The sequence below is a fragment of the Falco punctatus genome, assembly GCF_963210335.1.
Source record: "Falco punctatus genome assembly, chromosome: 15".
NCBI classification, from domain to species: domain Eukaryota; kingdom Metazoa; phylum Chordata; class Aves; order Falconiformes; family Falconidae; genus Falco; species Falco punctatus.
In genome coordinates this window covers 9037908-9061514 of record NC_137595.1, presented here as the reverse complement: position 1 = coordinate 9061514, position 23607 = coordinate 9037908, and the positions used below count along the sequence as shown (strand labels likewise).

The window sequence follows — 23607 nt, the reverse complement described above, 5'->3', positions numbered from 1 at the left end:
TCCTGATTCATTTTTGGATTCTTTAATCACTATTTGTTTATAGTTGCATTTTCTGTGATGCTGCTCACAGCATAAGCTTGCCTAACATTGTATGCATTAATGCAGTCAGGTATTAAAAGTTTCTGTAATGTTGCAGTTCAATGTCATTTCAATTGTGCTGGTTGATGGTAAAAAATTCTTCCTAGGCTCTGCTAACTCAGCCTTCTTGTTGCCTGTCTTCAGGAGTCTGCTGCTCTGAATGTGACATCAAATGTATGCGTAGTGTTACAACAATAACAGTTGGTCCAGGCAATAAGTTAGCGATCTCCTGTACAGTCCATTATAGACTAATGAGATACTTTGCAGAAGCATCACAGTGGTGTTTTCTTATGGAAAAATGTATAGCTAATGGAACAGGAAAAAATGTAAAAGTAATGTGGTGAATGGTTTGGCCTATCTGAGGAGCTGTCCTGTGGTGTTTACACTATAATTCTCCTTCCTATCTAGGCAAGACATTATACAAATAGAATCTTGGTCAGCTAACTCATACTTAACAGGTTTAACATAACAATTGTAATAAGCTTTCTGATTATGCAGATAAGCCAAGTGTATTGTCTGCCTTCAATCTTTGCCAGGGATCGCTTGAAAAAGCATTTAGATTGTAAGGTTATGAAGGACTATATTTATTCATTTTCTATGTTAAATGTATTTAAAGAAAAAGTATCAAGTACTTCATAGCATAGATACTGTCAAGTCAAAAATAGTTTTTGGACAAGAGTCATCAGTTCCTTGAGGTGTCTGGAAAACATGTTAGTGATGGGACCTAAGAGGTAATTTAATCTTTTTCCTCTACACTCTTACTTTCTCCAGTTTAGATATGTTTCATGTAACTTAGTCTTTTTCCATTAAAAAAAAAACCTAACCCCCAAAACAGACAGACAAAAACCCCCGCCACACTAAAATTTATATTCAGTATTTTAATTGTTAATTTCACATAATTTGCTTATAAAAGCTGCTATTATTTCATGATTGGTTTACCCGAGTCTGTATTTGTTTTCAGGGGTTTTTATGCAAATATCTGGTTCTTACTAATGCTTATAGATGCATTCACATTTTTATTATTGACTACTGGGATAATAAGGTTTTCCGGTTTTTTTGACATTTCTTTTCAATTTAAAATATTTATGTTGCCACACATGGTTCATTGGGTTTCAGCCATATTTTAAGGACATCTTACTTTAACACGTCAAAGTACATTTTTCTTTCTCTGTTATATTCCATTTCTCTTCTGAAAACCTAGTAAAGTCGATTTTGTTCTTTTATAATTTTTAGAGCTTCTCTTTTATCGAAAATGCACTGTAAAACTTTAAATATACATGTGTGATTTCAGATTTACATAACAGCATATCGAAGCCTCTTCCACATTCTGCATTTTGGCGGCTTTTTATGTACAGTCCTACTTCCAAATATATTTTGCCAGTCAGTTGTTTATTATCTTCCTCATACAGACTTAGCCCCTTTTGCTTCTGGCTCACTTAGTCTGTTATTTAGGGTAATGTAGGAGGTGGATGCAGAGAGCAAGTATTAGCCTTTATTGTACACATCATCTTTTTATTTGTTCTTTCACAACCTTTAAATCACTTAATTCTTTTATTACTTTGCTTTAACATAGCTTTGGGAAAAGGGTTGTTCCAGGTGTATTTCCAGCTGATGCAATATAGAATAGATCAGTGATACCTCAACGACTTCTCTGCCAAGCCTTATTTTAAACAGCAAAACATCTTGATCCTTTTTCTTTCTAGTCATGATCAAAGGAGAATTTTTAGATTTCTCTCTGAAGCTGAGTCTCCCTGTTAACAGTTTATGTAATACAGCATTTTGCTAGTCTTCTTTTTGGTACTTTGTACTGCTCATGGATTTCTAAAATGCAAATTTGGGGCTTGTTGCTGCTCATCTTTTTGCTCATCTGAATTTATGATACCATGTTCTTAGGTGCTTTTTAAAATGTGGAATGTTTCCTCTTGATTTCTACCCCCACCCCTCCTTCTCAGGCCTTATTGTATATTAAGCTTGTGTTTTCAGATACGGTGTGTAGGGACTTCTGAAGAAAGCTAAGGTACCTCCTTTGAAGAGTTTAGATAAAGTTACGTTGAGCGTATTGTGATGATTTTAAAAATCAATGCAGTAATGGGATATGGGATGGGGGCAGCTGAGGAGTATCTAGGGAGTCTCAGGGGATTCAGTGTATGGGTGATATCCATGATAAAACGTCATCTGGTCAGGGAGGAGTTGAACAACTTTTTGTGTTTTCCTTAGTTCAAGCTGACATGAGAAGTTGGAAACACCCAACCATCAGATGCCAGGGAAACAGGGTAAGCTGGCAGTGGGCTTGAGGGGAGGGGTAGGGCACAAACCAAATTGCATATTAAACAGTAAAGACCATCCAAGGCAGGTGTATTTTAAAGCTGGTTACAATCTCTTTCTTCCTGTATTGTTACAGTAGTTCACCGTGCTGTTAAAAAATGAGAGAAACTTCAGTGTTTTGAGGCATCAGTCTTGCAGATAGATGTGGTAAAGCAGATCCTCACATCTCGCTGGTGTTAATCTGTAGGTCTGTGTCACTTGTAGTAGGAGACCTAAATCTGCAAGGAATTTTATTTTAATGAAGGGGTCATGTAGCATCTCTATTTCAGTGAACTCTGAACTTTTTAGGAAGTACTAGTTTTGAGCACGGAAAAGGGGTTCTTCTTTGAGGAAAACTGCAATCTTGGGGTTTTTTAAATTTTTTTTTATGCTTACACTGAAACCATCATTGAAAAATACAGCATTTTTACTTCTCCAATCTCAAATATTCTAACAAATTTAGACTAAAAACTAGCACTTAAGAACTTAACACTGTAAGGAGGCTGTGACATTTCTTACAAAAAAGTTTCTTTTCATAACGTGCTTGGTTTTGGCGATTATGATTCACTTTCAGTTTTGAAAGTGTGCCTGTAGAGAGTTCAGGATACGCTTTAATGTTATTTAGAAAATAAGGGTGGACTAAGAGGGAGAAAGCGTTATGGTTGACAGAATTGATAAGGAGCTCTGGAAAAAAAGTGTTGGTGACTGGGCTGCATTTTGCTTCATCAAATATAGTAAGGAAGTCCGTGGAATGATTTTGGAAGGAATTACTTTTAACTTCCTACTGATGTTACTTAAAGGGTCATGAATTCAATAGTCATGTTTTTGTAAGACTTTTTTTTCTAGAATAACCATCTGTGATTTCTGTAAACGTAGAGTAGAGACAAAAATTCACAAATTTATTCTAAAACATTGTTGGAGAGTTCATATGATGAAGGACAAGATAAAGGAGAATTATTCAAAAGGTTTTCAAATTGTAATAAATGTTGCTATATGGAGTCTGAGAGGTGTGATATCTAAATTGCATAATCTTGCTTGGGGAATTTAGCAAGTAATGATAAATAAAAAATAATGTTATATAGTAAGTTCTAAAAAGAAAATGTAAAACGTATTGTGTCATTAGATAATACATGGTATGTATTTTATTTTTGGAAACTGAAATAGAGCTTTTGTAATCTAATTAGAAAAGGACAGTATATGTATTAAAGCACAGGAATATCATGGTAGATGACTGATGCATTTTAGTAGCAACTTGGGTGTATCTGTATATAGCTGAATAATCTTGTCAATGTAAGCCAAAATCATTTGCAGATTTGTATTTTTGCCTCTTTCTAAGCATACAACAGAGTAAAGCTTTGGAGGAATTACAGTTCAGTATAACCTGTTGTGATGTGTTTGGATTAGTTTTCTGTCCATTAATGAATGAGCAAGAAGCTGTAGCTTTCTTAGGCATTAGGGACAGATATGGTAGATGAAGCTTAACAGGATACACTTGTATGCAAGGCCTTGGCCCAGTAGTTCAGTTATCTTCTGCTCCAGGTTGATGGCTGTGGAATATGTTCAAGTCTTTGACTTGTGCGGTTGAGTTGCTGTTAATAATGAGATAGAAATGTGATTTGGTTTTTCTATGATAATAGATGAGAAAGATGAGTTCTGGCGAAGCAACATTTAGTCTCAAAATAAGATGTCCTGTCTGGATACTGAGGCAACAGTATAATCACAATAAGTGCCATAGCAATGCTTTAATAATAATAATACCACAACAGTTAAGTGGCCAGTTAATGTATAAAGTAGATGTTCCAAATCTTCTGGCTAGGATTTTCTTCCGTTTGGGGGCTCATCCTGATGTTTGTGGTTTGGATTTTAGAAGCAAGTTCTTTAGCAGTGCATGTGCATGTTTCTTTAAATAAGTCTGCGGAAGTATCTTTGCAGTTTGAGCTGGGGTGGGTGTTGCACATTAGAAAAGAAAAAAAAAGATGCTCCTGTGAGCAGCTGATGATGAGGAAAGTCGTTAGCAACCGAGTAGAGCTGGTTATTCAGTATCAGATGTAACTTAACTAGATCATATTTGAAGCAATTTTCAGTTTGCAGAATTGATCTGTATTAACTGTAGAGTTTTGAGTAATCAAAAGGGAGGTCCGTTAGAATACTGGACTACAGTTCTGTGTGGCATTCAGCTGTTGAGCTGACATTTTCTAAGCAGCTTGTCAGACCTCTGTGGTATGTCTGTATTAAAATCATACATTCTTAAATTCTTTATGTTCTATAAATACTTTATCTGGGATATTGTCAGCGTGGATGATTTTTCAGTAAACTGGTGGCTGCTTTTAGCTGTAGATGAAAAAATACTCTGTAACTGAAAGGAAATTTTAATTTGTTTCATGGAGGCAAAATACATTTCAGTTTTAAAACTCAATGTTAATGTTCTAGCCAAAATGAGTGAGTTTTTTCCTTATGTCAAATGGCATCAATTAATAAAGCAAGGAGAGAGGTGTTGGATACACTGGCATAATATCAAGGGCTATTTACATTGGAGCTATGCATCTTCAAAAAAAAACAACCCTAAATTAAAAGCTTATTTCATGGTTGAAAAGACTTTCTGGTTTCAGTGTAGTTTAAGTGAGTCTTATTTTCACTGGAGGAAAATGTGTATCTGAGGTCACGTTTTGGGTCTGAAAGCAGAAGTAAGAAATGCTAAATCTTTATATGTTATAAAGATGCAAAGCTGTGTGATAATGTATAAAGAAGTAAATAATGTTTTCAGGATCTGCAGTTGCATGTCTGTAATACATGGGGAAAAGTTGCTATTATTATTTCTGACTGAAACACAGAAGATACAGGTTATGTTTTCTTGTTTGGTTGTTTTCCTGGTGTTTTGGGTTTTTTTATTGTTGTTGTTTGGTCAGTTTTGTGTAAACTTTTTGAGAATGTTATTTGATGATGTTTTCTAACTTCTAAAGCAGATTTAGAAGAAAGTATCAATGAACACGAATTGGAGCCTTCACCTCCCAAAGGAAAAAGGAGGGGTCGTAAGGGAAAGCCAAGAAAAACAAATTTAAAAGGGCAATCAGAAGACACTAGATCTACGTCCTCACATGGCACAGATGAAATAGAAAGCAGTTCCTATGTAAGCAGTAAATACGCTAAACTTTTTAGAAGACAGAATTTAATATTTCTTCTCTGCAAATACAATTTTTATTAAAATTTGCATGTCTGAGCCTCCAGCTGGTGGCTACAGGCTTTTAAAATTAAAACCTTATTTGTAACCAGCAGTATGTTTTAGTAACATGTTTTTCTTTCAGAGAGACAGGTCTCCCCACAGAAGCAGCCCCAGTGATACAAAACCTAAATGTGGATTCTGTCATGCAGGTGAAGAGGAAAATGAAGCTAGAGGAAAGCTTCATATATTTAATGCCAAAAAGGCTGCAGCACACTATAAGTGCATGGTGAGTAACAGTATTGTTGTAAACCAGTCTATTATGTGAATTTTGTCTGAATTGCTGTTTTAAATTTTAATACAGTAACCTCACATGTAATTATGCATGAGTATTGTCTGTGCGCTGATGATCTCTTTAAGCGCTGAAGTGTTGCGATGTGAGCAATTCATTTATTTTCACTGCGGGCAGTATGGATAAAAGTTGGCTACGTGCTAAGAGATGGAATTAGCTCAGGGAGACTCTTTAGCTTATTAAAAATGCTCCCTTAGCGTGTAAATGCATGCGCAGTATTTAAGAAGGAAAACAGAAAACAGTTTTAACTAAACAAATCCACTCCAAAACCAAAATACCTTTACTCCACAAGCATTCAGACAAAATCTGAGAAGAATCCACGACCTTCATTAATTTTCTGACCAGTGGATTCAGACTGTGTGACTCAAGTAGAGTGGGACATGGGAGTTCTAGAAAACCCTTGCTTTTCAACGGTCACATTTATAGAACTGCCAGCCTGAAAAGAATCTCCTCATTTCAATGAGCATGAGCAGTTATCTTTCATATAACTTGTTCTATGAATGAGGTAGGGCTTTGAGTAACAAGCCTCAGTGGTTCCTGTTGTACCTCAAAATTAATAAATAGTCCAGGCAATCTGTGGAGTATTAATTAAGTGTCTTCCTATACCTAGCCATGCCAAACAGAGCTGGTTTGTGCCAGCAGCCTTCAGCCTTAGAGTATTCTTTGCTGCTCTGTTTGCCTGAGCTTTGATCTTAGGGCAGTTTAAACTGAATATACCAGGATGGTGATAGTAGGGATGGTACTCCGTTGTCACCCCTCAGGGCCTTTCAGGTATGTTGACATCAGCTGTGCTGATGCTGTGTGTGAAGCTGAATTATATATATATATGTCACAGGGAAGGAAATTGAATATTCCTAAAAAGTTCAGTCGCGTAATTGATAATATTGGCCATTTATTACTTTTGTGTTTTCATTATGTCATTATTTCTTGTCTACTTCTTTGTCTTTTATAATATATTTCTTCAAGGTGCCAAATGTAATTAAAGCAATCGTGTGGGTATCAGAAGGAATACTCATCGTACTAATTACTCAGCATGGGTTTTTTTCCTAGTTTGTTGGTACAGCACGTGCTGTCTGAGATCACAGAAGGGGATGTTCAATACGCAGTTATTCCTGCATATAAACAAATTTCTAATCATGTTGGTGACCTGAAATTATTTTGACTTGCTTGTTTTACAGTTGTTCTCTTCTGGCACTGTCCAGCTAACAACAACTTCAAGGGCAGAGTTTGGTGATTTTGATATCAAAACTGTACTTCAAGAAATCAAGAGAGGAAAAAGAATGGTATGTGTCTGCAGGATGTGATGAATGTGTTACTGATTCTTCTAAGGTGTACATAGCTTTGCCTCCTTCCTTCTGTGAAATAATCATTTCCATCTGTTTCTAAACACAAAATTTAAATACATTATTACGTTGGGGACAGGTAGCCAGGTAGGAATCGCCTTAAAAATTAGTGGTGTTTGGGCAAGTATTTAGGTTTCTTCATGACAGTATACATAGTAAATAATTATTAGCCTTCCTGTAACTATAAGAAAGTAACAGCTTTGGATCCTATGTTACTGAAAACATACTGTGTAGAACTACAAATAAATTTAGAAAATATGTTCTTGTAGCAGCATGTTTCTAACTGTTCTGATGTTATATATGAAAACGTATCAGGGCCTCAGAGATGGGGATGTTGGTACAATGTCACATTGTATTTTTTTAAAATTCAGTGTGTTTTTAAAGTGCTAAGAAATTGGGGGAGACCAAATGACTCCTAACGATATTGTCGCTTGAAAAAAAAAAAAATTTAAGATTCTTCATATATTAACTTACTAACTTCAGTGGCTATAAAATTGTCTTGGAAATGCAGTAATATGTGCAATCATGTAGCAATTTTCAATGCAATGAGCAGGTAAATCCTAATGTTCATATTTAATTAGGTTAGTATTATATAGTTTCTCTTTTACAATATCTTTGATTAACTTTTCATTGGAAGGATGATCTGCCAGAGAAATTACTCTGTTCCAAAGTGGTAGCCATAAATAAGAGGAACACTAAACTGATAATAAGAGGCAAGAGACTGAAAGGCTGAACTCTGCCATTCTCTTCTTTCTCCTGCACAGAAATGTACACTTTGCAGCCAGCCTGGTGCTACTATTGGGTGTGAAATTAAAGCCTGCATAAAAACATACCATTACCACTGTGGAGTAGAAGACAAAGCTAAATACATTGAGAATATGTCACGAGGAATTTATAAGTAAGGACCTATGTAATTCTTCAATCTATAATGAAAGTGAAGGTATTTCAGGGCACTTTTTCTGTCTAACTTGGCTAGTCAAGTATGTTATTAAAAAAGGGAATATAATTTCATTTAAAATGGTATTTTTAAGTAATTGTTGACTTTGCAAAAGATTTCAGTTACTCTGCTAACTTAAAATTTCTCTAGTGGTGTTGCACTATGAGAACTGAGAAAATTAGTTTACTTGTACTATATTTTCCCCCTCCATTAATCTTTAATTTATACTGAAGAAACCCTGGATAATTTATGTCATGATTACTCCATCCTGATAAGTTTCGTAGCTTATTTTTGGGGTTTTGGACCCTGTCACTTTGGCACTTGCTGCAGTTGAGTTGCCAGTGTGGCTGTGCCCACAAGAGGGCATTCTCTGAGCAGTGTCCTAGCAGTTCTAGAAAACTAATTGATCAGTTTTGTTGGCTAGGCTTCAACCTTTTTTTTTCTTTCTCCGTTTAACTGATGCTAGACTTGAAAACCATGAGTGAGTTAGGAGTTCGCAGCTGACTTGTAGCACATCTCAAAACTAATTGAGAGTCTGGTTTTGATATTTTCGGTAGAAGTCCTCACTGTTTCTTTTGTTGTGCTAGACTCTATTGTAAAAACCATAGTGGAAATGATGAAAGAGATGAAGAGGATGAAGAAAGAGAAAGCAAAAGCCGTGGCAAATCAGTCACTGACCATAATGACATTCCTCAGCAGCAGCTCAATGGAAACTAGGTATGGAAGTTACCTGACAGATCTGTTACCGAGACTGAAATGCAATATACATTTAATATAGTTTACTGCAGTGAAGTATTTAAATCTAGTGTACGCAGATAAATACTTTTCATTGGCACACTGTAGAAAAATGGGGAGGATTTGTTGTTTTTTAAATCCAACGGACTTTGTAACCATATAAGAAGGGAGGCCCTCGTTTCTGTCGCTAAATATAGATGTAATGTCAGAGCTGCTAAGTGCTTTTCTGTATGATTTTAAATTTACTGTTGTTTTCATCATTTTTTAAACAGGTTCAAGGGACAGAGTTATAGAACTGGGAATGGCTAAGACATCATAACTACTAATTCTTTTAAATTGTTTTCTAAAATCAGAAAAGGGTTAGTAACTTTTTACTACCCAACTCTGTTAGAAATTTCATTGAACTGCCTGAAACGTTCATGTGTGTGAGCCTTCAGTAAGTGGCAGAGTTTTACATGTCAATATTATGTAGTTTGTAGTCTGCAGTGTCTGGAAAAAATGAAACACTATATAAATGATATGTAATATGTACAGTGTCAAAAGTTAAGGCAGACATTGAAATGAAGTAAGATCTATATTTCTGGACTGAATAAAAACCTTAAGATTTGGAATGTGTAACTTGTTTAGTGGATTCATGCAATGAGGGAAGGTCTTAGCTAGTTTAATTAACAACAAGTTGGTGGTGGCGACAAGCTGGTACTTTGTGAATTTTGCATTCTCTTCATACACAAGCAATGGAGGCTATACATGGGAAAGCTGCTCTCTGTTTTTGCTTGCAAAGCACACAGTAGAAAAGGACTCAGTGTACACCGAAGCACGCTTGAACATTTCAGGTTGTTCCTGTTGTGATTGCTCATTCCGCCCAGCATTGTTTGCGGGAGATTTACTTGAGCAGCTGTTGGTTCTGAGCTGTGAGCTTTAGAACTCATGCCAAAGGGCTGTAGTTCATTCTTTCCCCAACGACCCACCTCTTCTGTGTCCCTGATTTACAAAGAACACTTCACTAAGTGTGATTAAAACCTTACTATACAAATGTTTGGACTCTGCAGCCCAATCTCTTTTACTTCAGAGAGTTACAACTCCTAACTCACTATGGAATTTAGCCACCATATCTGACGTCCATACCTCAAGTGTTCTGTGCTGTGTGGAACACTTCATGTTTTGTCCAGAATATGCATAAAGGTCCCATTCTGTAAAAAGAATGAGGAAACAACCTTTTTTGCTAGATTGGTATTTATTTTTTAATCTTATGACCACTATATGAGAAACTTTGCTTATCTTCCTTATTGTTTTAGTGATTATTTTTTCTCTTTCGGTTCAAGTCAACAATCACGCCATGGAATCCTACTTGCTAGACTTTGATGTTCCTTTAGGGAATAATCAGATCTAGGCTATACCAAACCTAACAGATCAGTCCTCTGACTGTTTTCAGAACACCTTGTCATTTTAATGACTACTAGCTTCTTCAATTGGTCTGTTAAAGCACAGTCTCAGACTTAAATAAAACCAAAAAGCTGAATCTAGTCCACATGTTTGTCTGTTGCTATCGCATCACCTTATTGTTCGTTTAGGGTTTTGACTTGTTTCACTCTGAACTCCCAACAAAACTTCTGGATCTGAAGGAAGGAAACAAGCAAAAGACACTGATTTGACTATAAACTGCTACAGTTCTTCTGTGATTGGTATTGCAGAAACAGTTCATTTGTAACATGAATTTCTGTAGCATTTTTTACTTGTATTTTTAAAAGATTTAATGTGTGTCATTTGTCTTCTTATGCATTCCCTTAATGTCTTGAGGGACTCAATTACTGTATATTGGAGTTTCTAACATTTTACCTGTTAGAATTCAATCAATTCTGTTTGCTTTTCTGGAGAATAATGTCATTTTGGAAAGAAATATTGCTGTGTACAGAAAATACTCAGTTACTGCTCTAAACATGATGCCATTGATCATTTTTATTTTGTATTTGTAACTTTCAAAATTAAAAGCGTGACTTGAATTGCAATGACAGATCGATTATTGAAATTGTCTATCAAGGTGTTTTGTTTCTCCTAGAATATGAACATTTTTCAGCCACTCAGAACAGTTTTAGAATGCAAAATGACATCCTTCAGTGTTTAAATTACTTCTAGATTTGTGCCTGAGACATGGCCCTTCCATGGAAAAAAGGCACTTTGTTTGCAGCTACTGTATTTTAACTAAGGTTGCATGGGGTAGATCTGCCAGCATACTGATTGTATTTGAGACTGAGCTCTTATTCATAGTGTGTCAGTTGCTTAGTATAATATTCAATCCAATAATTCATCTGTAAAAATAAATTACCCCATTCCATGCCTTGAAGAACCAGAACAGCACTTTACCTTTGGGTAGCAGAAAAGTGGCTGGTTTACCTGTTACCTCTTTGTGCTGAGATGGCCTGACTAAACTGTCATTAATTCCAAATTCATGGAAACAAAGTCAAAAGCAAAAATCTTTTCTTACAAGCCTCAGATTTGTCATAACTGACTTCAACTCATGTATGCTGGGTAAAAGTGCCTTACAATGTAAAAATTGTATTTATATGTTCCCAAGTAGCATCACCTGCTGGGGAGTAATTCTGTCGTGGTGTTAATATTTAGAAGAAATGTACCTCAGCAGTGTATTTACTGTACATCTCTTAACGTCCTTAATTGTAGTTTTAAAAAGCATGACAATGTATGATAGTATACAACATTTACATCATTTTTTAAAGACAAAATACTGCCATTATTGTCTTTTTATGTGTATTTTAGCTTGGAATTTCAGACAGTCTGTCTGAGAGTTTTTTTGGTTGTTTTTTTTTTTGGTAAAGCAATGTAATCTTTGCAAGCATATATTGAAGATTATTCTGGAGCATCTACTGCCTTCCCAGAAATGTTAGAAGTAATGAAAGTGCTCAATAGGTGAAATAGGTATGTTTAAATTAGATAGTTAAATTAATGCAGTCTATTTGTTACTGAGGGTTTTTTTTTAATAGGCACCTTCGGCTTTCATCTCACAATTGGAGAACTCATGAATTTAACAAAACTTGTCTTACGAAACTGGTTTTGCTTTATTTAAATTTTTTTTTTTGGCCTTTGGGCATTTCTTTTGCTCACAAGAGTTAGTGTGTGCTGTTTAAGATGCCTGGAACCCTCTGAGAAGGGAAATTTCTCCCCAGCTCGCTGTATCTCTATTTTATAGAGGTCTCCCCAACTCACTGTATCTCTGTATTAACAGATCTGTGATTGTGCTATACCATGAAAGGACTGTACCAAGGAAGGACAGGCATCAGGAGGGTATTGTTCAAACAACTCGAGGATACAGCTGGTGTAATGCCATTCTCAAGGTGCGATCAAAGACTATGGCAGCGAGCTGTGCAATCGCTGCATTTCAGGGAAGGGTGAAAGGCTGGTTCGGCGTTGGCATCAGTGCAGCTAGCTAGGCTGAAGTAGATGAGGTGATCAAAAGATCTGCTCATTCAGCGGGTGTTGATCCACAGGAGGTTCTGTGATAAGGCTCTAGTAGGAGTTACGCCTACACTCCACAAAGTCTGATCTTTAGGTACAAAGAGCTGTGCTGATCTAGAATGGTATGATTATACCCAATCTGGCCCTAAAATGTAATATAAAGGAAGAGAGCTTGCTTTGTGCTGCTGCCTATATGAGAAATAACTTCATGCTAAACCAGAGTGAAAGATGAAGAGGTGATGATCTACTTGAAATATCAGACTTATCTGGCAGGTGATAATCAGTGCATTCCAAAAATACTAATATGCTAAATCAGATTGACAAGAAAATTAATCCTCATTAGATGAAATTGATCTTAAGAGAACTGAAAGTACATTATAGCGAATAGTAACTCTTCTTCCATGTTGCCAGAAACAGATACCACCGTATTAGTGAAGGAGGTTAAAAAACAGAACACAGCTCTTGATTTATATACTTGTTGAAGCAGTTTCTATATATGCATATATATGCACACTCATTAGTCAGCAGTGACATCTCAACTCTTAAAGAATCCTGGAGAACTGTTGCTTGTCAAAAAGCACTCAGGTTAGGCTAACATTTGCAGCTTTTGCTCTAGCATACATTTACATTAGGTGTAAAGACAAGGAATGTATGAAAGAGGGTAAATGCATTCCTATCTACAATGTTATGTATATTTTGTTCCTGTTATATTGGCTTTACTTCCAAAGTTGTAGTTCGCAGTATTAGTTTCTTTTTATTGGTATCCTTGCATATATATATTCAATAAATGAGTTATGAATTTCATATTTGCATATCTGTCCTTTTTCTGAAAGTGTAACTCTTAAAATTGTCGTTTTAATGCATAAATGCAGTATTTGCTTTTGAGGTTACAGTCCCATGAAAATTTTACCAGGAAAGAAGTGAGAATGCATGCTTGCAGTATGGCACTTAGTGGTAACACTGCATATTTGTGTATTCTTCTTTGTGCAACGGGTAAGCTGCTCTGCTAGTTAATAATATGAAGCAACTGAATCACTGAAGGTTCCCATTCTCACCTTTCAAGAATTTTTTTTTTCTTTTTCAAGAGCAAATTAATTTAGACTTAAGATACCAAGGGAATGCAGAGTGTAATGTACTTACACTGCAGAAGAGCAGCTACATCCAGGATGCACTTTAGAACATACATAGATGTAGCGTAAGAGATTAACAAAACAAAAGATCGCTTGTAAAATGCTGGATTTGTCCAAATACATAACTGCCAGTACATTTCAGTGTATTTAAAGTATCAAGAAATATGATGGGAAAACTCCATAGGGGAAAGATACTGTTGGCCTTTTGATGAAGATCTTATTTTCTGAAAACAACTACGTGCTCTTGTCGTCGCCTTAAACAAGGAGTCAGTTTACTGAGCACAGTAGGTATTTACAGTGACCTGAGAAAAATCGTATCCCCAGTCAGCAGAGACGTACGTGTCAGGAAGAAATTGTTATGTGTCATCTTCGGACAGGAGCTGCCAAATGATCAGGTCTCGTTGATGAGGTGTAATTATTGATCCTGTGATGCTACATCCATCTTTGCAAAGGTTTTCTTACGGGGTTAATTTAAGACTTTTATTATCAAAGTTGATGTTGGGAGTAGTTTTACCACATGGTTTTTGATACCATGGACATAATTACTGGATGCACATCTATTTGCTGTATGTTTTTTGTGTTTTAGTTCAGTCAGCTGGGATCTTTGCAGGAAGCGCAGGATATTGTTGAGGAGCCTTCTCTGTTTCATGGATGTGACGTTTCACTGAAATCTTGGAATAATTGAGGAGAGGGATCCAGAGACATAGGATCAGAAGACTTCCATTGTCCGTGTGTGATGCTGGGGCAGGGTAGCGAATACTTCAGGGGCTTTCCTGTCCTTGCCTAGACAAGCTGTACTTACTCTGCCGTATGTAAGGGATTGCTGCACAAGTACAACAGTAGTGATCCTCGTGCTTCGATTGAGTACCCCATATGGTAAATTACTTTCAAGCATTAGAGACAAAGGGGGACTCTAAACTGAAGGCTCAGCTTGGCTCTCCGCTTCCACCCATCTGTTCAGAACTCGGGGTCAGTAGTTTAAACTGGAAAATTAACGGAAAAGGGAAACTGTCGGTGAGCTTTTAAACGAAAGATCAGATTGTGGCCAGCTAAGGTTACTCCTACACAAAGGCAACGAATGTCTTGAACAGAGAAGCAGTGGGCACAGCTTTACGTGTAATGATTTTCCTTAAAGTAGGGGAATGTGATCTGACACAAATTTAAAAGTGAGTTTATAAAAACCTGCTTGGAAAACCCCAGTCAGAAGAATTATTAATCATTCGCAGTCAGACTGCGAGGATGTATTGAGTGGGATTCTCTACATTTCTGCTACAATTTGATGTTACTTGGTATTTTCATTAACAGTTTAGATGGTGTATGCTGGTTAAATTATAGGGAACACCAGACTTGAGCTGACCGAGTAGAAGACATTTACAATTCAAAATGAACTGGATAAATTCAAAAGAATTAGAATGTAAATCCAGCAATGGATTTGATAAATGCGTATTTATACACTTCAGCAGAAGCAACGATCAGCTGCACAAAAAAATACAGGATGGGACAGGCTGCTAGGGTAGCAGTTGTACAGCAAAGTTCTCTTGGGGTTATAGCCAGGCACCAGCTGAACATGATTCAACAGCATCCTGTTCCTGAAAAAAACATAATGATGTTGTGGAATGTTTGAACAGGAAAATAGTCTGTAAGATACATGACGTGGTCCTTCTTCCTCATGTGGTAGTAGCCTTTCTTGGAACATGGCATCCAGCTGGAGGCACTGCACTTCATGGAAAATGTGGAACAGCTGGAAGCAACCAGAGAAAAGCAGTGAGAGAACAGGATGGAGGACTGGGCTGGTTTCAAGGTGATGGGAGAGGCGTTTTCAAATTGGTAGGAGGTAGCTGCAACGAAGGGAATAAACACTTTCCCTCACTGCTGTGGGTAGGATGAGAAAAACAGATCCCATTGCAGCAGGAGACATTTAGCTTAGACATCAGAATGGGCAGCTGGAAGAGTTAAGCTCTGGAATACCTTTCCTGGGCAGGCTGTGGAATCTCTGGAATTTGAGATTTTAAAAGAAAAGTTAGTGGGCATCCTAGGGCTGGTGCAGATGGGGCTAAGGCTAACTGAAATGCCCTCTTACAGTTTCACACTAGTGCCTTCTGCAAGGGAGCTGGAGAACTGCTCTGGAGCAAAACACTGCACTGGCAAAGCTCTTGAGCTTGACCTCAAGGCTCACAGCCATGTGTTTCCTTTTTCATCTTTCTTTTGAAATAGCACTTGTGGTAACAATAACATCTGTGGGGAGACCGGCATGCTCTTGTGGAGTGGCCCACGTCTGCGTAGCTAGTACGGACTTTCCGACACCACCCAGCATAAGGCACTCTCCACCCTTCCATTTCAGATTTTTGGGAGTACTGCAGCACTCCCAACTTTTTGAGTGAACGTGTCCCACACCTTGACTGTACATTTCTACTGTGTAAGAGTAAGCACAGTGACAGCAGTGCTTTATACAGACGTACGTGTGGGATTTGTACACACAACTCCTGGATGCTTAATTGCCTGTGTACGTGCAGTGGGATGATACAGAGTTTGGGGTGACCAATCTCTTACCCAATTATTGTGGCAGGAATCTTAAACCTTCATCTGAATTTTTGCCAAGATGGTCTCTTACTTTGTTTTTCTGCTTTTATTTTTCCTAAAACAACATTCCAGCTGAGAAGAGAGCAACCAGGGCTGGTGCTGCTCTGCTTTTTATTCCCTGGATAGACAATGGAGGTTGCTTGGCACACGTGCAACACCCTATTTCACACTGCTGGCTGGAAAAAAATCCATATTCCTGTGCAAAGACTGCCGTCAGCTCCAGCCTGCCAGTGGAGGGCATTACAGAGGCTTGGGGCAGGGGGAGGAAGGAGTTTGCTCCTTCCCCACGTACTAAAAATAGGCTGATGCTGTGCAAACAGCTTTGCTGTGAACTTCCTTCTGGCGTGCAGCCATGCAGCTGCCTTAGCTGTAAGCCTAGATACCTCTCCAAAACAAGTCACTGAACTCAAACGTAGTCAGCAACGCTTTTAATCTTATTACTCCCTGCTGTGCTGTATCAATTTTACCTTCTTCCAGAGTGCTGGTAGCTTACACAGGATCACAGTTCAAACATTTTTACTTAAACCATGGTTGAGATTGGCACTGGCAATCCCTGAAGTCTGCAAAGTTCAAAGCAGGGAGGAGGCTTTTAACCTAAAACTGAGATGCTCAGGTGACACATCCAAAAAGTGTTTTCCTGCAGAGTAAGAACTGTAGCAGCTGGGCTGCAAATAAATGGTTTTTAAACCCTCCAAATTGCTGTTAACTAAACATCCCCAACCCCGACGTGGTGATATGAAATTGGAAAGGCACTTCCTTAAATGAGACTAGATTAAAAAGAATAAACACGAGACACAAAGCTCTCTGGGAAGCTGGATGGAGTGACAGAAGTGATTCATTCAGGCCTTGAAGCCTATGAGTTACTTGGTTTTGCCACATTTTCCAGTGTTTTTTACCTACTTGTGCCATTTTGCCCTAAAATAAATCACGTCACATTCTTCTGTACTTTTTGAACTATGAAGACCGATCTTTCAATTTAAGTATCAAGCTTCCTTGTTCTTTGTTGCAATAGTTGTTGGTTGTTTAGACATAACAAGAGTCACATTTTCCTTTTTCAGGATTTCTCACTTGTAACAAGAATATTTTCCAAGACAGTCATTAAATCTCTGGATCATTTTCTGCTATTTCACAGGAATCACTGAAAACACAGTAATTTTGCATAGCTGTTTTTCCCTCCTCTTGATTTTGTATTGTCAGTTACTCAGCTTTTATTTGAATCCTCTGTATTCAGTTACCTGATTTGTGCAACAATTAAACAGAAGATCGGTGTCATTGTACTTCAGAATCTTTTGAACTCTCATCAATAGCAGGACCACACTAGTCTGTAAGTTTGTAATTCAAGATGCGCTTGGCAGGGGTTCAAGGAGACAGGAACTCCAGTCTGTCTCACTTCTCCTTGGAAAGCTTTTCCGATGCTGCCGAACAATACTTACACCAGAGGGGAACTGAGTTTCGGAAAACTTGTCCAGACTCTGAAAAAATCAAGCAACCTGAGATTTAGATAAGCCTGGGTGAATTTAAAAAATCTTGATGCTATCACTGTGTAAAACTTGTATTAGCCCATCAGATATCACAGATTTACAACTTGGGGAGTGGATTTTAGTTAATAGGTAAAATAAAGAGCAATGGTTTGGTGAAAAAATGTTATTTGAAGCAAAATTCTCCTATTGTCATCTCTATTGAGCACTCTATGATATCTTACATTTCTGCAATTATAGGTACAGGTGCTCTGTTCTGCAATTAACTGAACATACTGTTTGCTAAATAGGGTCAGTGTCTGGAGCCAGATAGGTTAAAAAAGCATCAAGGTTAGGTTTTTTGGGGACCTTCTAGCTGCCTGGAGAAGGGGTTCAGATGAGGTCCTGTTGTCTTTGTCCCAGAGGAAGGTATATGTCCTCCCCTTGCTATGGGGCCTGTCAGTCATTTTGAGAACAGTCCTCTCCCTTCCCATCCCTGTCTTGTGGGATTTTTCGAGGACAGATTTCTGAAGGAGCTTCCCACTGGGTCAAGCAGGATTCTGGGTGAGTGAGAGTACAGGAATTCTAGCTCCCTGCTGCCTGGTCATTTATCTTGGGACCCTATAAATCCACTTATTTCCCCTTTTAAATATGAACTGAGTTCTAAAAGCACTCTTCAGCTGAACTGACTCTGTCCTCACCAGGCATATCATGCAGTCTTGCACCCTTAACCCAAATCCAGATTCAGGATCTGGTGTTACTCCTAGAACAGTGTTTAATAGTTGAGGACCTGAATGACAATTCAGCTCACACCATACAACTCAAGAAGTCACGCAAAGGCGAAGCGAGTCCTGAAGTGTAGTTCCCTCCTGGCCTGGCGTGTGCTTCTCGTCTCTGCTTCCCTTGTAATCTGCCCGGAGAAGATTTCTGAGATAGTTGAACGGCTGCCACGATCCGCATGGGAGGCAGGGGCTGGCATGTGAGCTCTGCCACCTGATGCCTCCTCTGCATCGAGACAGTGCCAGCTGGATCTGCAAGCCTCAGCAAACACGGCCTTCCATCAGCAAGTTACCTGATCGCCTTGCTGCCTTGCGGTCTCTTGCTGGTCTTCCTCATTCTCCCCTCTTGCTGAAACAGCCTTGCCACCTCCTCTTGCCTCCTCTCAAGTTTCTGTCCTCACGCAACAGCCTGTTGGCCACTTTGTCCATGCTGGTACCAACAGGTTCCAGATTTTGGGGTTTTTTTGGAAACAATCTTTGCATCTGGCTCACCTGTGTGTAGCTGTGCAGACACCTCTGCTGAGGCATGTGACATGGCCAGTCTTCTACAGGTTTTTAGAAATGTTTCCCGGGGTTTGCAGGGAGGTCCTGCACTCAGGTGCCTGGTGAAAGCAGATTAACCTGTTCATTCCTCAGAAAGCAACTGAGCTGGGGGGGGAAACCCCACATCTCTCCCACAGTCCCCCTTCCCTGGTGGGAAGACCTGCCAGCACCAACCGTCTGCATTTGAAGTTGTCCAGCCTTCCCTCAGACTTCAGTTGAAGGTACGGTACAAACGAGCCTCCAGTGCAGATATCCTGGGCTGAAGTCCCGCTGCGGGATTCCCTTGGTTTCTTACTAGCATGTTTTCATCTAAACATGATGAAAAAATGGAGGCTGTGTTATCCAAGTTGTTGGCTAAAATAAGTTGCTTGACTTCCCATGCACAGCCCATCTGCCAGAAGCCCTTTTATGCCTGCGTAGAACTGGGAGTTTGCTGCACGTGCATGTTGCAGTGTAGACATCTGTTCACTCCTGTGCTCCTGGAGACCATTTAATTTTGAGTAAGCCAGCAGAGTAATGTGGCTGCCATCAGTCACATTAATTTTGGTGGGGTTTGCACTGAAACGTGGCACACACAAGCTCGTGGGTCACCCAGGTATCTTGTTGATGCAAGTGGGGCAGCAGAAGAGTTTTCCCTTGTTACTGGCACGGAGAAAACGTGCCCCTTACTGATGCTGCGCGGTGAAGGAAGGAATCTCATTCTCGTAACTGGTCTTTGCCCCGCTCTTCATTCTGCTTTGCTTTTGCATGGCATTGCCAAGGACCTCAGGTGACTTCTTCAGTGAGAAGAGCAACGCACGCAGCCGAAGGAGGTGGGTGGGAGGAGTAAAAGGAGGTCAGCCTGGGCTTCACCGTGTCCTTGCACGCAGGGTTCTTGGTGCCACGTGACAACATCTCATACACTGGTGGTTCCCCTCCTGTGGCGGCAGGGATGCTGCACACACTTGCAGCAAATGGTTAGTGTAACAGCTCTGAAGGCTGCTCTGCAGCAAGCAAAAAAACCCTCCTGCTCTTTTACCTTTTGCTGCATGAAAAGTCAGCAGCTCCATCAGGCTGCATTGTTCAGTGAGTCAAGCTGAGCTTGAGAAACAGCTGTTTCAAACACACACACACAAAAAAAAATACCTCCCTGGTAGTTACAGCGCTCAGGCTTCAATCTTTGTGCCAGGACAGGTTCAACCAAAAACAATGTCCTCTGGGCAGCTCTCCAGATTTCAGGTGTGCCTTCCTCCCCGTCCAAGCCACTTCTTACAGCTCTCCTGTGCCAGTGGAGCAAGTTCCCTGGACAAAGGGAACAGGAGCAAACCCAGACCTCGGAGCTGCAGGGGGGAAGGTGGGCACCCCACGTGCTCAGTCACAGCAGCAGAACTTGGGCTACTCAAAGGTTTTGGGTGCCCCTAAGGGCATGAGACCCCATGGCATGGGGTAGTGCTTCAGGTCTGGCAGCCCATGCCAGCTGCCCTGCTTTGGTGACGGGATCTGCCTTTGCTTGTTTTCTGCCACTTTAAGATAATCCTTGTTTAAATTTCTGCGGGCCCTTAGGCTAGCTGGACCTTGGCAGCACGCTGGCACTCGGTAAATCCCATCGGGCAGGACTTCGGTGTGTCTTTAGGTATGTGTGGTGCCAAGCGCCAGCCTCTCCGCTGTGTTGTGACAGACACCATCGCACGTCTGGTCCTGCTGAACCAGGACCACTGGGGTAATTCTTCACGGGTGTTTGCAAAGGAAAACCAGTAAACGCCATAAATACCAGCCCAATGTGTGGTGTTGTCTGCAGCAATCTAGGTTGGCCATTTCTGAGGATGGTTGACATTTTGTGATAAGCCAACACCAAGTGTTTTGTAGCAATTGTGTAATTCTTGTGTCAGTGACCATTCCTTGCACTACTGAATAAAGAGAAAAATGTCTGTAATTCCTCCAAGCCTCTGCCTAGAGCGTGAAAACCTTTTTCCTACAACAGTTGACAGAAGCAAAGATGTACGTGAAAAAGGAAATTACCTACAACTCTAGAGGAGTGCATCGGGTCAAAGGTTTGCTTATTTTCATTTTGATAGGTAAATTGTCATTTATTAGCTGAGCAGGGAGATAAATCTTGGTAAATCCTCATCATCCAGCAAGTCTCAGTCTTGAAACAAGTAAATAGATAGACACCGCTTCCCCAAATCCACAGAGACTGTCGCCACCGAGAATCACTTTGATGACTAATTTCTGCAAAGGTCAACAAGATGGAGAACAGGAATAACATTATTTTTAAAGGTATTTTGCAACAAACAATATTTATTCTCTGTTTCTTAGGAAGGGTGTGTCTCTCTTTAAATGTTGTTTTGGTACATCTGGGTTCCTCTGCCATTTGAAACATTAGGCTACAAAAATCATTTTTAGGCTATTGAAATCACTGGTCAGAGTGGAGTGATTTCTCTGTAGCCACGATGAAGATGGGATGCTTGCATGCTAAATTCATATTTTGATGAATGCTCTATATATCATCTAATGAGATACTCCTTTTTGATTTTCCTCTTGATTAGAAATATTGGTGCTCATCTCAGGACTGAGTTAATACGCCTTGAATTGTCCATCATTTCCCTTTCTGCACAGACTAATTTCTGGTCACAAGGGAGTCCTGCTGGTCTCAGTTGTTAATCTGCTGAAAATTCATTGTGCTCTTTGCTTTTTTAGGAGGCTTGTCTTGTGAAAAAAAAAAACAAAAAAACCCAGCAGATAAATTCTGCTGATTCCCTGTGAGTCACCCAGCAGCAATGGCAAAACTGGGGAGAAAAAATGGGGGGAAGAGGGGGATTGGTGAGCGGTGACCTGAAGATCTGACTCAGAGGACACGATTTCAAGTGTTTCCAAACGACAAATACTCAGTTATCATCTCCAGGTATCCCACCACTGGGGGCATGTGGTTACCACGCAATGTTTTTAAAAGCCTTTTAATAAAGTTGCATACAACCAGTGCTCACACAGGCCATGGTTCGCTGGGCCTGAGCACCGAGATATGCCTGCCTGGTGACTGAGGACAAAATAATAATGGAATCAGGAATCCACTCAGAGACAAAACATATTTGTTAAATTATTGTGCCTTCTGAAAAGCTGTGCGTACCAGAGAAATCAGAACGTTGGCTCTCCCACCTCATGCATCGTCTAGCCAGATAATGTGCAGCTCCCAAATACCGCCGAACCCCCTCCCGCCACCCTGCAAACCTTGGTGGCCCCCGTACCAGCAAGAACAAAACTGATCATCTACAAAATCTGTTGCTGATCTCAGCTAACCAACTTCCCGTAATATCAGCAAATATTTCTGCTTTTGTAAATCTGTTCTTCCCTCCATAACGGGGTGCCAGCAGGACGAGGAATGCTTTGGATCTAGGAATGTGCTGGTTGGCAAGAGGAACAAAGAAATTGCTCACCCAGAAGGGCAAAACAGAACTAATGCTTTTGTCTGCTGGGGAGAAATTGCACAGAAGTCAAGCCAACAACTTTTGCATGCAACCAGAAAGGTGCTGTTGGATGCTGCTTTTAATGGCAGACATTGATATTGGTCATTAATGAGAAATGTCTTCAGCAACTAAAATAAAACCAGACCCTCAGACACTTCTGTGGTTGCACAGTCTCTCGACAGATACTGCCCACTGCCCAGTAATGTCAGGCTCCCCGTGAACTTGACAAGGCAGCTGCTGTTCTTCCCAGCCTTCTGGAAACAGGCCAGCTATGACATGTTCTCGATATTAGTTAGCTGCAGGGCGTATTTCATTCTGCTGCTCTAGGCAATTTGATAAAGGCTCCTTCCTCCCACTCCAGAATTAACCCGCCCAAACTGTGGCTGAACACCTACCTGCAACAATACCGCATTCACTAGGGCTCCTGCCTTATTTGCTTAGTGAAAATTTGCTTAAATTGGTTGTTTCATACAAAGGAACACTTAAATTCCTTAAAATGTATCAGGAGTTGATTGCTACAGTTCTTTATGAATAAAGTTATTTTTAAGAATTGTTATCCTTTTCTTGACACCAAGTTATTTATGCAGCATAAAATAAAACTTGGTCTCCGCCCCTTAGAGAAAGAAGGGGAAAATCTTCAGATGATGTATAATTGTTGAATATAAGAAACCATGAATTTCCATTTTCAGTGTTGCGTTGTCCTTAACTCCAGACCTACAGGAAAAATTACTCTGTTGGGTCGTGGGGTTTTCCTCATTTGAGGCCGGTGGAGCTATCCAAGGATTTCCATGCTTTCTTATTATTTTACCTAAAGTTCAGATTTTTCCGTTTTTCCTTCAGACAGTTACAGATACGGCCAGCATGCTGGAGGCACAGTTCAGCCTTATCTCACACCAAACAGAAAGTGCATGTTCTTTGTGCCCCGTGCTGGGAGGTGACACAGGCGCAGGGGATCCCTGTTCATTTATCCACGGAAAAGTGGCACCCGCCACTTTCTTCGCCTAGTGAAAAGGCACGGTTATTACCGGCTAAGACCTAATTTTATATCAGTTCCCTGCCGTGTCAGGTGCGGAGCAGCATCTGCGAAGGGTTCCCTGCACCATGTCAGAGTGATGGCTGGTTGCTAGCTGTCAGCACACTGCTGCTGCAAAGGACAGCAGAGGAAAATCCCACAATATGCTCAGTTCTGCACCCAGGGACCTGACCGCTGCGAGGGGTCGGCTGGAGCCCCGGGATCTGGTTATCACAACTGCCCCGACACAAGCGCCGTTGAGGTTAAGGCAGGTGACCCTGCCCTGCCTGAG

At 39.9% G+C, this 23607-nt stretch overlaps 1 protein-coding gene and 1 long non-coding RNA gene across 5 annotated transcripts in view; one reads left to right on the top strand and one right to left on the bottom strand.

The window, feature by feature from the left end:
* Positions 1–13178, top strand: part of PHF6 (PHD finger protein 6) — a 27061-nt gene extending 13883 nt beyond the window's left edge. Inside the window, exons 6-11 of one of the 4 annotated variants that reach the window (XM_080366171.1) lie at positions 5343–5509; positions 5685–5828; positions 7070–7174; positions 7999–8132; positions 8759–8888; positions 12145–13178. In XM_080366171.1, the coding sequence (XP_080222297.1) occupies positions 5343–5509; positions 5685–5828; positions 7070–7174; positions 7999–8132; positions 8759–8888 (680 nt within the window). In that variant the 3' untranslated portion in view covers positions 12145–13178. Of the gene's footprint in view, positions 1–5342; positions 5510–5684; positions 5829–7069; positions 7175–7998; positions 8133–8758; positions 8889–9178 lie in introns of all 4 variants that reach the window. The other 3 variants (XM_080366170.1, XM_080366169.1, XM_080366172.1) reach the window with 3 other exon arrangements.
* LOC308054036 lies at positions 11964–23607 on the bottom strand. The gene is made up of 2 exons (XR_013923914.1): positions 18614–23607; positions 11964–17556 (listed from the first exon to the last, which is right to left on the bottom strand). It is a non-coding gene; the product is annotated as an uncharacterized lncRNA (long non-coding RNA).